The sequence below is a fragment of the Saccostrea cucullata genome, unplaced genomic scaffold, assembly GCF_032062105.1.
Source record: "Saccostrea cucullata isolate Sc308-1 unplaced genomic scaffold, CSIRO_AGI_Scuc_v1 ctg1535, whole genome shotgun sequence".
In the NCBI taxonomy this organism is placed as follows: Eukaryota; Metazoa; Mollusca; class Bivalvia; order Ostreida; family Ostreidae; genus Saccostrea; species Saccostrea cuccullata.
Window position 1 is genome coordinate 46,805 of NW_026940140.1, and position 11,090 is coordinate 57,894.

The 11,090-nt window shown below is 33.7% G+C and overlaps 2 protein-coding genes across 2 annotated transcripts; both read left to right on the top strand.

The window, feature by feature from the left end:
- The first annotated feature begins 230 nt into the window (after positions 1–230).
- On the top strand, positions 231–1,898 carry LOC134254868 (uncharacterized). The gene is made up of 2 exons (XM_062737405.1): positions 231–1,062; positions 1,582–1,898. The coding sequence occupies exons 1-2, from the start codon at positions 231–233 to the stop codon at positions 1,896–1,898; spliced, it is 1,149 nt and encodes a 382-aa protein (XP_062593389.1).
- Positions 1,899–4,014: 2,116 nt separating this feature from the next.
- LOC134254867 (uncharacterized) lies at positions 4,015–10,408 on the top strand. Its single transcript, XM_062737404.1, has 4 exons — positions 4,015–4,347; positions 7,005–7,102; positions 8,098–9,318; positions 9,667–10,408. The coding sequence occupies exons 1-4, from the start codon at positions 4,083–4,085 to the stop codon at positions 10,333–10,335; spliced, it is 2,253 nt and encodes a 750-aa protein (XP_062593388.1). The 5' UTR covers positions 4,015–4,082; the 3' UTR covers positions 10,336–10,408.
- Positions 10,409–11,090: the final 682 nt, after the last annotated feature.

Below are 11,090 nucleotides of genomic sequence, written 5' to 3' on the forward strand. Positions count from 1 at the left end.
TATGATGTAAATGGGAAAGCTTATAAATATTTTAAAGGAATCAGTAACGGAACTGAACAGTTTGTGTCATGAATTATGTAAAGAGAGATTTGTTATACAATACGTGAAGATGGACCTATTTTCAAATTGCATGATGTAATTTTCAGAAGAAATCTCCCTGACCGAACGAAATCAAAATCGGAGCGTGAAATCATAAGAAAAGGACGAGAAAGAAATATGTGCTGTCTATGATGTATAGATTTGTGTTAAAGAAATCTGTCAGAGTGACAGGTGTTAGTGTTGTTCGTCACATTTACCACATAACTTCAGACCGGGTCTGGATCTGTGATAGAAATAATCTCATCTTGACAAACACAAAAGGTGACAAACTAGATCATGTGACAGGTGTATATAGTGATTATACTGGAGTACACACGGTTTCTGGTGCTGGTGAATTAATTTATATAGACAGTGAGTATAACATCAACCAACTATCTAAAGATAACAAAGTAAAGACCACATCAATAAAGTATAACACAGCACCATGGAGACCACAGTGTGTCTACAGCTCCCCCTCCACTGGTGACCTGCTGGTCGGGATGTTTAGACGTGACACATTGACAGGCCAGGTAAACCGTTACAATAACACAGGACGACACATACAGACCATACAACACAGCAACACAGGTCAGAGACTGTATGAATGCCCTCTCTTCATCACAGAAAACCGCAATGGAGATGTCATAGTGTCTGACTATGACCGTGGTGCTGTAGTGGTGACAGATCGTGTAGGTAGACACCGTTTCACCTACACAGGTCCTCCATCAGGATCAGGGCTAAATCCACGTGGAATCTGTACTGACGCGCAGTCACACATACTGCTGTGTGATTATTGCACTAAAGCAGTACAGATGATTGACAAGGATGGTCGTTTTCTGTCACAATTCGAGACAGAACAACACGGGATATACGTACCACGAAGCCTGAGTTATGACTGTGATACACATCTTCTCTGGGTTGGATCACGGTACAACAACACAGTAAACATTTACAGACTTATCAATGAAGGGGATGATCTTCCTGGTAAGTTATTTTATTCTGAATTTATTGATTGTTAAAAAAGTAATAAATAGAACTAACGAGGTGAATATTTAATATTGACGAGGCTCTGAACATAAAGTCGTTGTTGTTTTTAATTCTTTACCATGTTTACTTAAGATTAAAATAGAAACACAATGATGATTGAATGAAAAGTATAAACAGGTTATCAGATACGTCATAATAATAGAATTCTCTCAATAAGATTTGAAAGAGTTATTTTGTTCTTCAGAGAAAGTTTAAGTAGGCTTGTTGATTCCAGTAAGTCCCTAGTATAACAGTCAAAAGACTGATTGTCAAGATTTCAAATTCAAATCGTTTTCCTAGAGCTTATATGATTATCCTATACTTTGTTTTACATAAAAGTAAATGAAAAAGAAGATCATAGATTCTATAGATTTAGAACATAATTTAGCTATTTTTGAATTACGTTTTGTTTGGTTTGATTTGTCAAGAGGGGGTGAACACTAATTAAGTATACGACTTTAAATTTATAATTTTCAGGTGCATGCATTGATGATTTAGATAAGGCTAATATTGATGAGTTGAAGACGTTTCTGAGGAAGGAGAAGACAACTGTTTCCCATGCCAGAGGAATACTTGTTGGATGTGCTGGGGCTGGAAAAACAACACTACTGAAGCAATTAAGAGGGCAAAGTCAAACTTTCAGGAAAGCTTCGAAGTCATCCAGGGGATTAACAACATTGCTGAAGAGATTAAGAGGGCAACATCAGGATGTCGGTGAAGTTACTGAGTCCACCAGGGGACTGGAAGTCCATCAACATCTCTTCATTGTTAGAGACGGAATTCTGGAAGGTTAGAATTTATTTCAGATGCATAGATAGACAAAATTTTAAATTTGCTTTGCAAAAACATCCTCAGCTAATTATGATTTTTTTCAAAAATATAATTATGTAAATATGATTGATTGATTGATTGATTGTATGTTGTTTAACGTTCCTCTCGAGAATTTTTCACTCATATGGAGACACCACCACTTGCCGGTGGAGAGCTACAAATTTTGTCCTATGCTCGACACTCAGGGCCATTGAGCAGGGAGGGATTTTTTTCGTCCCAGAACCAACTTCGACACGGGATCTCAGTTTATACTGATAAGTAGGGTTAGGGTTAGGGAAACCTCAGTTTACTAGTATACGGTCTCATCCAATTGACCGGACCCCGTGGGGATCCGGGTTAGAATAGGTCCTCAGTACCCCCTTGCTTGTCTTAAACGGCGACTAAATTGGGCGGTCCTTCGGATGAGACCGTATAAACCGAGGCCCTGTGTCACAGCAGGTGTGGCACGATAAAGATCCCTCCCTACTCAAAGGGCGTAAGTGCCGAGCATAGGCCTAAATTTGCAGCCCTTCACCGGCAATGGTGACGTCTCCATATATGAAATAGTGAAATATTCTGAAGAGGGACGTTGATCAGTTTACAATCAATCAATCCGATTGACCGGTCTCCACGTCCCACAGTGGGATTCAAACCCGCGATGTAAGGATTAACTCCTAACTTTGCGACTCTGGAGCAGACGCTCTAACCACTGCGCAACGCGGGCGAATATGTTAATATATAAAAAGAAAACACATATGAAAGGGGTTAACTATCAAAACATTATTACTCTTTAAATTCTGTTGAAGAGTTATCTTTCCTTTTTTTCCTTTTTTACAATGAATAAAATAACTCAATGGCAGAGAATCTCTCATCAATAATTTACATGTTATGGATATGATTTTTCCTAAATATAAATGATATGATGTTCAGAATTTCTTATAAATACAGTGGTCGAATTGATCTTTAGTTTTATCCATATCGGACTAGATATACAAATAACCATACGCGTTAAACAAATAGAATATATAGATTCATAAATTTTTACAAAGGAACACATACATGTAGTAAAATTAATAGATTTGTTTGCATGGAAATCCTTGATTTTCGAAGGAACATATCTACATACATGTAGAAAAACTAATAAAAAAAAATAAAAACAATCATAACATACAATCAGTCCTTTTATTTTAGAAGCGTCCTCGGATAGTGTTTATGGTGCACCCTCAGATAGTATTTGTTTAAAGCATGCCCCACCCACGTCCCTATTATATTTAATTTTCCAATACTGAACTTTTTTTCTTTACAAAAAATGCTCATGTTAGCGATGTGGCCCATGCGTCTCCTGTTTCATCTTTTTTTTTTTATTTGTTAAGGTACTCCGATCTTCAACCAGGAAGGATAACATATAAATTTAAATCACAAAGACTAAAATGAAATTTGAAAATTATTATCTTTTCATGCAACAACTTTCATTGCATACGCTTCAATATGTTTCAAAGTTCTCTGAAATTCCCAGAAAGGTGTAATAACAAGTTGAAATTTTTACCTCTAAAAGTAATTTTAATTTAAAATATTTCAAGAAATTGAGGATCATTTAATCTAACTTTGAATACCAGTGTATTATTAACATGATATGAAATTAAAAGTGATTGATGGTTTTTTGCAATGATATGAATATTTTTACACTGCGCAAGTTAATAAAAGAAATTAAAGAACCTAATATGTATGAAAATATTGTAATTTCTTCAAAAGCCTGGGTAGCTATGATTTTTATTTCAACAATGTGTTTGTCGATCGGGTAAAAAACACGTTACTTTTCGAATTAAGAGAAATTTTTGTGAGCATTTTCTGTAATTGTCAATGAACAATTTTCAGAACCCGAGGATCGGATTACCTTAAAATAAAAAAAAATGTCTATAAACTGGATTATTTTTATATAAACAGTTGCTGATATTGACTCAACATTAAGGACATTTATAAGGGTTCACACTGCTGATTTGAAACCAGATCCGAACACTGCAGTTGACAGTTCTGATTCAAATAAAATCGAACATAAATTGGAAAGGAAAAATATTAATAAAGAAACGGAAGTAATTTATAGCCAAGAAGAAAACAAAGAAGAGCATGTACAAAATACAAATACAGAAGAAGAGAACACATTAGAGAAAATGGCGGCTGTTCTCTCTTTAGAAGCACAAGCAATGGTAAAAGATGAAATTTTTCAAAATATTTTGTCTGAAAAAGAAAAATTACCGACTGTAAGCATGCTGGATTTTGCTGGTCAGTTAGCGTATTATGCCTGCCACCAAATTTACGTAACACCAAAAGCCTTCTTCATCCTTGTGTTGGACATGACTAAGAAGTTCGAAGATGTTATCGATAAAGAGAAAGACAATCAAGAAGGATCAATCTTCTCAGCTTGGACATACAAAGGTAAAATGTGTTTGATAATCAAATAATCATAAACATACATCGGGCAGACTGTTTAGATTAAAAAAAAATAATTGCTGCATAAATCTTCAAAAAGTTGGAAATTCGTATTCGTTGGTCAAGAGTTTAAACACATGAGTTAGCTTTGCTTATCAATTTAATATTGAAAATATTATTTTTTAGTTAATCTGTTCATTTTTTTTGTTTTGGTTTTTAATGTTTAATTTAAAAGACCATTGCACTTCTTTAAAAGTAAATGCATTAAACATCAACTTGACCACTGAATATTTATTCATAGGTTTTATGCGTATGTAAAAAAATAAAATAAAAAAAAAACATATGAATGTTAATTTTGTATTGAAAGTAATCATCACATTCCAAGATAAGAAAATACACAATCTCCATATACAATTTATTTATCTTTTTTAAAGGTTATATTTTCTCCCTCAGTTTACAGGTTACAACACCATATTTCCACTGCAAGGGGGAGGGGGGTGTAAATCATTTGCCAAGACCCCAACATTTGATAAAATTAACATAAGTACCAAATATAGAGGAAATGGCGGTAGTTATGTGTCTGTCCATCTGTTTATCTGTCTGATCTGATACAATCTAAAGAACTATATGCGGTATATTACATATATCCCCCCCCCCCCCCCAAAGTCAAATTTTGAAAACTTCCTGAAATGTGCTGAATTCAATAAATTGTATGAAAAATATAAATTAACAGAAAATATTATAGTGTCAAAGCAGTGTATTCACAATTTTTGTTTTTATGACGTCACAAACTAGTCCGATTTTATATCCTTTTTCAGAAAGAGGACAAAATGGACAAAATTTCAACAATTTTAGCTTTAAAATTTATAGAGCGCAAGTTTGTTAAGGAACAATGTTGACATATTTCATTGATATTATCATTCTACACATTATATCAAATTATTGATCCTGAACACACATGCGCTCGGTGACTTTTACTCAAAATATCGAGGAAATATGTACATTTTTCTGTAAAGTTCATAAAAAACTGAAATTCACGTCATGTTTGTGACGTCATTACGTACATATGGCGTCATTACTTATGAAAATATTCAGTGCTTTGAAGTCAGCATATACTCCCCTGTTTAAGAACTTAATTAAATATATCTCCATCAAAGTTTGATTTGGGGGACAAATATTGGCTATTACCGAATAAAGTTCTTTGATACATAAATAAATCTTATAGTGATATATATATTTCTCTTTATTCAATTTTGATTTGACAAATGATGTTGACATGGGTACCTCATAAAAGAAATTTCTTTCAAAATGGTTCCCCTTTTCCTTTTTTGTCTTATTTGAATTAATCTTCTTTGAAAATAAGTATACTACTTTATGGCACAGTGATTATACGCCAATAGAACTTTAGTCTCTTAAAGACCCAATTTTTTTACCGTACGGTTACCTGAGGAGGGGGAGTGGTCAAAGTAACAGTGATGTTATTTACCTGGAGACCCCCAATACCCAAGATGTCAAAAATTTGTGTATATGTAGCATTACACAGGAAGTCTGTGTTCGGTAATCAGGGGTCAACATTACGTGTTTTGTGTCTGGTTTTGAGTGAAACTACGTAAAATAATTATTTTAATATGGAATTTATTTGTAAACTAAACGCTTTCATCGTAATCATGGTAATGTTTTGAAGGAAAAAAATAATAAGATTCATGTATATCGTTTTAGAAAATGTTTTCCTTACATAAAAGAAAAATTCACGAGTAAAAACTACAAATCAATAAAATTTATCTTTTTTAATCTTCAATAAAAGAAATCACTTGATTAAAAAAGTCTGACTATTGAAATTAAAAAAAAATATTGATCCACCTATTCGTCGTGCATGTGAACATGCATTTACCGCGATCGGAATGGTGTTTTTTTATGGCCAACAATGTTGTCAAAAATTATCCATATTTTTTATTCTTCGTGTGTTAACAAAATTTTATTTTTTGAAAGATTTCTTTTCAGAATCGATCTCTATTAGTTATCTTCACATTTTCATTACGTATATACGCTAGAGGAAATTCGAGCATTAATTCTGACATCAAATTTCTGTGCAACATCGTGCGGATTGTAGCCGTAGTGCAAAATAAAACATCTTTTAAAAACTATGCTTTGCCGTTTATTAGTGCTGAATATTTTTCTTCTATCCCATTTCTAAAAAAAAATAATTTAGTTCGTCGGACTTCTAATTACGGCGGCAATTAGAGCCGGTTTCTGTGGACGCGGTCTTTTTTCTACAGATAAACGTGGAAGATATAACACTTACAAGTAACAAACAGAAATGAAGATAGAAAAAGAAATATTTTATTATGTCAATCTACTTTCAATTATTTTTTGAAATAACATTCAAACATATTGGAGTTTTCTAATCCGCGTGTATACTATGCGGGTACATGAAAGCGTTTGACGCGTGACCAGGTAATTGTTTTCAAAACATGCAAACTCAGATTATCAGGAAGCACAGGTAGCTGAGCTGTCAATCAAATCAGAAGCTATTGTTTTTTTAATGATTGACAGGCGGTAAATTATTGATCTTGAATCAGGTAGATTTTGGGGGCGTCAACATAAAATTGGGTGTTTAAGAGAAGACACCATTTCCTATTTATAATGACGTCGTTTACTTGTAGACTACCTGAAGTTTTGGATAACCTCAATCAAGACATTTGGAGGCACTAAGGCGCCATTGTTTGTTGTTGTTACTCATACAGAACAAAAATCCTCAGATGTAAGATTTAAAGCTTTCATAATGTTTGATATTCAATATTTTATTTCAATTGAAGAAAGTCCTTTATAAAGGAACAATAAGCATATTAGAACAAACTTACATAGATGGTGCATCTAAGAAAAATACTCCAATAGCTGCAACGTAATTGTTTACAACATACATGAACGATCAGGTTACAAAAAATTGATTCCACTATTAAACCCAAAACAAGACATGATTCTACACATATAACACTAACGATTGCTAACGAAAACACAAAATTCTTTATGCAAATTAATTAAAAATGTTATGAAATGTACATTTTTGAAAGGATGTAGGTATTAATGCTATTCTGATTATCCGATATCCGTCGTCTGTATCGTAAACTTTTCATATTTCTAATTCCTTCACAAGAACCATTGGTTCAATCTTAACCAAACCTAACACAAATCATCCTTCTGTAAAGAGGAGTGTAAATTGTAAATCTGAAGGACCAATATTATTTATATAATTTATAGTGGTCTAACAAGAAAACCTAAATGTGTATTTTAAAAGTTCGATATATTTAAATGTAATTTCTGATTGAAAAATTATATAATTAATTGAAGTAAGTAATTTTCAAAACACATAATTCTTTAATATACTTTACTGTAAATTTAAAATAATTTATAACCAATGATTGTTTCTTTCATTTATCAGTAAAATTGCACAAGAGTAATACCAAAATATATCTGTAATCTAATTCTCTGGTATTCAATTGGTTTGTCAACAGTGACGTTGCAGCCACTGTAACTGTACCTGCATTAATTGTTGCATCTGACCTTCCATTTTTTGGGTGATTGAAGTGTTTCACCTTTTCGAAATAAGTCTCTTCCCAAGTTAGTTAAAGACATACCCTGTTATACCTGCATCAGTGTTATTATTAAGGAATGTTAACCATCTTAACATACATGTACAATTGACGTCGCCTTAACACTCTGTTATTTATTTATACTTTTATTCGTTCTCCTCTTCAGGAAATTGAAAATTACCTTAAGGAGTTTTGGAAAGCTGTACCAGACGAGGACAGAGATTGGTTAAGTGAGTCTCTGAATGATCGGGAATACTCTGTGGGTCTAGTGGAACTTAATGACGAAACAAGGGAAATGCTGGAATCAATTAAAAAGTCTGTAGTCCAACTATTTGCAGATGAGATAAATACAAAAATTGAAATCCCTTCTTCGTGGGCTCTAATGGAACAGCTATTATATGAAGGAGGCTGGAAGGTTTTGTCCCTTGATGAAATTTGGAAGCTAAACTCATCCCTTCCTGATGACTACCAAATTAAAAATGATGAGGAAATGTCTAGGTTTCTAAAGTACTTTCATGATAATGGACTTCTTTTGTATTTCAAAGAAGGGAAATTAAGGGAACATGCAATACTTGACATTCAGTGGTTTGCTAATGCATTCAGCAAGATAATTGCTGACGAAAATCATATCAATAAAGATTGTAAAAGGAGATTAATCAGAGAATGGAAATCCTTCAACAAAACGGGGGAACTTAAAAACAAAGTGGTAAACGCACTGTGGAAAGATGAACCTTCATACCTTAAACACAAAAGTGAAATTATGTCTTACATGGAGAAGCTTCAAATGCTTGTACCTCTGGAGTCTTTGGAAGCTGCGTCAGAAGGTGGCATGTCATGGTATGTCCCAAGTATGAACAAAAAGCAGTTTTATTCCGAATTTTCCGACAAAAACTGGGAATGCTCATCCATTTTGTGCTTCCGATTCACTTCCTTTGCCATGTTTGTGTTCTACAGGCTGATAGCGTACTGCTTAAGTTTTCTTAGATGGAGTGTTGCAAAAGATGATGATAATGAAGGAGATTTATGTCTTTATCAAACAGCAGCAGTGTTTGATCACAAAGAACACAGTGTGGTTGTTGGCATATGTGATGATGATATACAGTTGCAAGTGTTACGTGTCAGCCGCTTAGCTGTGAATAAGGAGGTATCATATGAAATAGGAGACTCCATCGAAATTGCCTTAGAAAAGTTGACGGAAACATTTCATGGAGAAAAAATATTCCATAGAGGATTCAAATGTCAAAACATTATTTGCAATAAGAAAGATTTGTCTTTCAACCATGCTAGCGAGCTCTCCAAAATCAAGGCTGAAGAAACACAATGCAAATGTCGAATTCGAGAGAAACATGTGATAAATGTACAAAGGACTCTCGGTTTCTGGGAAAAGGTAAGCCTCATTCTACCATTATACCCCCTCCCTCCCATCGACTCCTCAAACAAAGAGTGTACTAGTATCAGAGTATATACATGTATATGAATCACCTTGTCTGTTCATTTGTATATATGACCCGCCAATATAGTGATTCTTTTTTTTATCCTTTAAGCTCAATAATATTATATGAAGAGCATAAATTTACCATTACCTTAAAACATTTCAGACGTCATCTGGTTTCGATTAAATTCATTGGTTGAATTATGAAAAAAACTGAAAGGGCTTTATACATTTTTTTCTGTTTGTAGACATCACAAATTATTTTAGTTTGGCTAGATCAAATTTAAGCTCGTTTTGTTTCAGAAAGAGGCGAACAATTCCAGCACTGGACAAATACTTGCAGACCGATCAAGATTTGCAAAGCTAGGAATGGCAACAAACGATGTGCTAAATCAGGCATACAGAGATGTGCTTGAGTGGGAAATACACCCTTCTCTTGTATACAACAAAGTGAAGACGTCATCAATTTATAAAACATTACGCTCAGATCAAGAAGATCTCTTGACAAAGGCTACAAGCTCTGGATATAAGAATTTTGATATTTCATTGATATATATGTTGATCAGAAACATTTGTTCAATGATCCCTAAGCCAACAAAAGGAAAATGGGGAGGGAAAAATATGCCTGCAGCAGGAGAGATGAGGTTGGGTGATGATGTCGAACGAATCAGGATAATCCGAAACTCTTTGACTGCACACGTGAGCTCAGCCTCCACCTCGCAGACAGAATTCGATGACACTTGGTTGATGATGACGCATATCTGCCAACGATTGGAAAAATTTACTGGAAAGAAGTACCTGGATGACCTTAATAGCATTCAAAAACTGACTTTAAAGGAGGAAGAGGAAGATGCTATTATAGAAAAAGTTAAAATGGAAAATCAGTATGAAATGATGAAGGCAGTAATGTCAGATGTTCAGGAAATTAAAAAGAGAATATCAAAGCCTAAAACAAAAGATGCTTCGAATTAAGATTAAGATTACTCCACATACAAAGCTATGTGGAATACTTTTATAACCTGAACTATATTGAAATCACAATCAAACAACAATGATTGTATACGTTTGTTATCATATATAAATTTAATTTATTATTTTTGTCGAAACACAGTTATAAGACATTGGGTTGTTGGATTTTAATTTGGTGAAACTGTTAGAAAAAATTTTAAATAATTTTTGTGGTTAGAAGCTCTGGATATAAGAATTTTGATATTTCATTGATATATATGTTGATCAGATACATTTATTCAAAGATCCCTAAGCGAACAAAAAGAAAATGGGGAGGAAAAATATGCCTGCAGCAGGAGCGATAAGGTTGGGTGATGATGTCGAACAAATAAAGATAATCCGAAACTCTTTGACTGCACACGTGAGCTCAGCTTCTACCTCACAGACAGAATTTGATGACACTTGGTTGATGGTATCGCATATCTGCCAACGATTGGAAAAAATTACTGGAAAGAAGTACCTGGATGACCTTAATAGCATTCAAAAACTGACTTTAAAGGAGGAAGAGGAAGATGCTATTATAGAAAAAATTAAAATGGAAAGTCAGTATGAAATGATGAAGGCAGTAATGTCGGATATTCAGGAAATTAAAAAGACAATATCAAAGCCTGAAACAAAAGATGCTTCGAATTAAGATTTAGATTATTACACATACATAGGTGTGTGGAATACTTTTATAACCTGAACTATATTGAAATCACAATCAAACAACAATGATT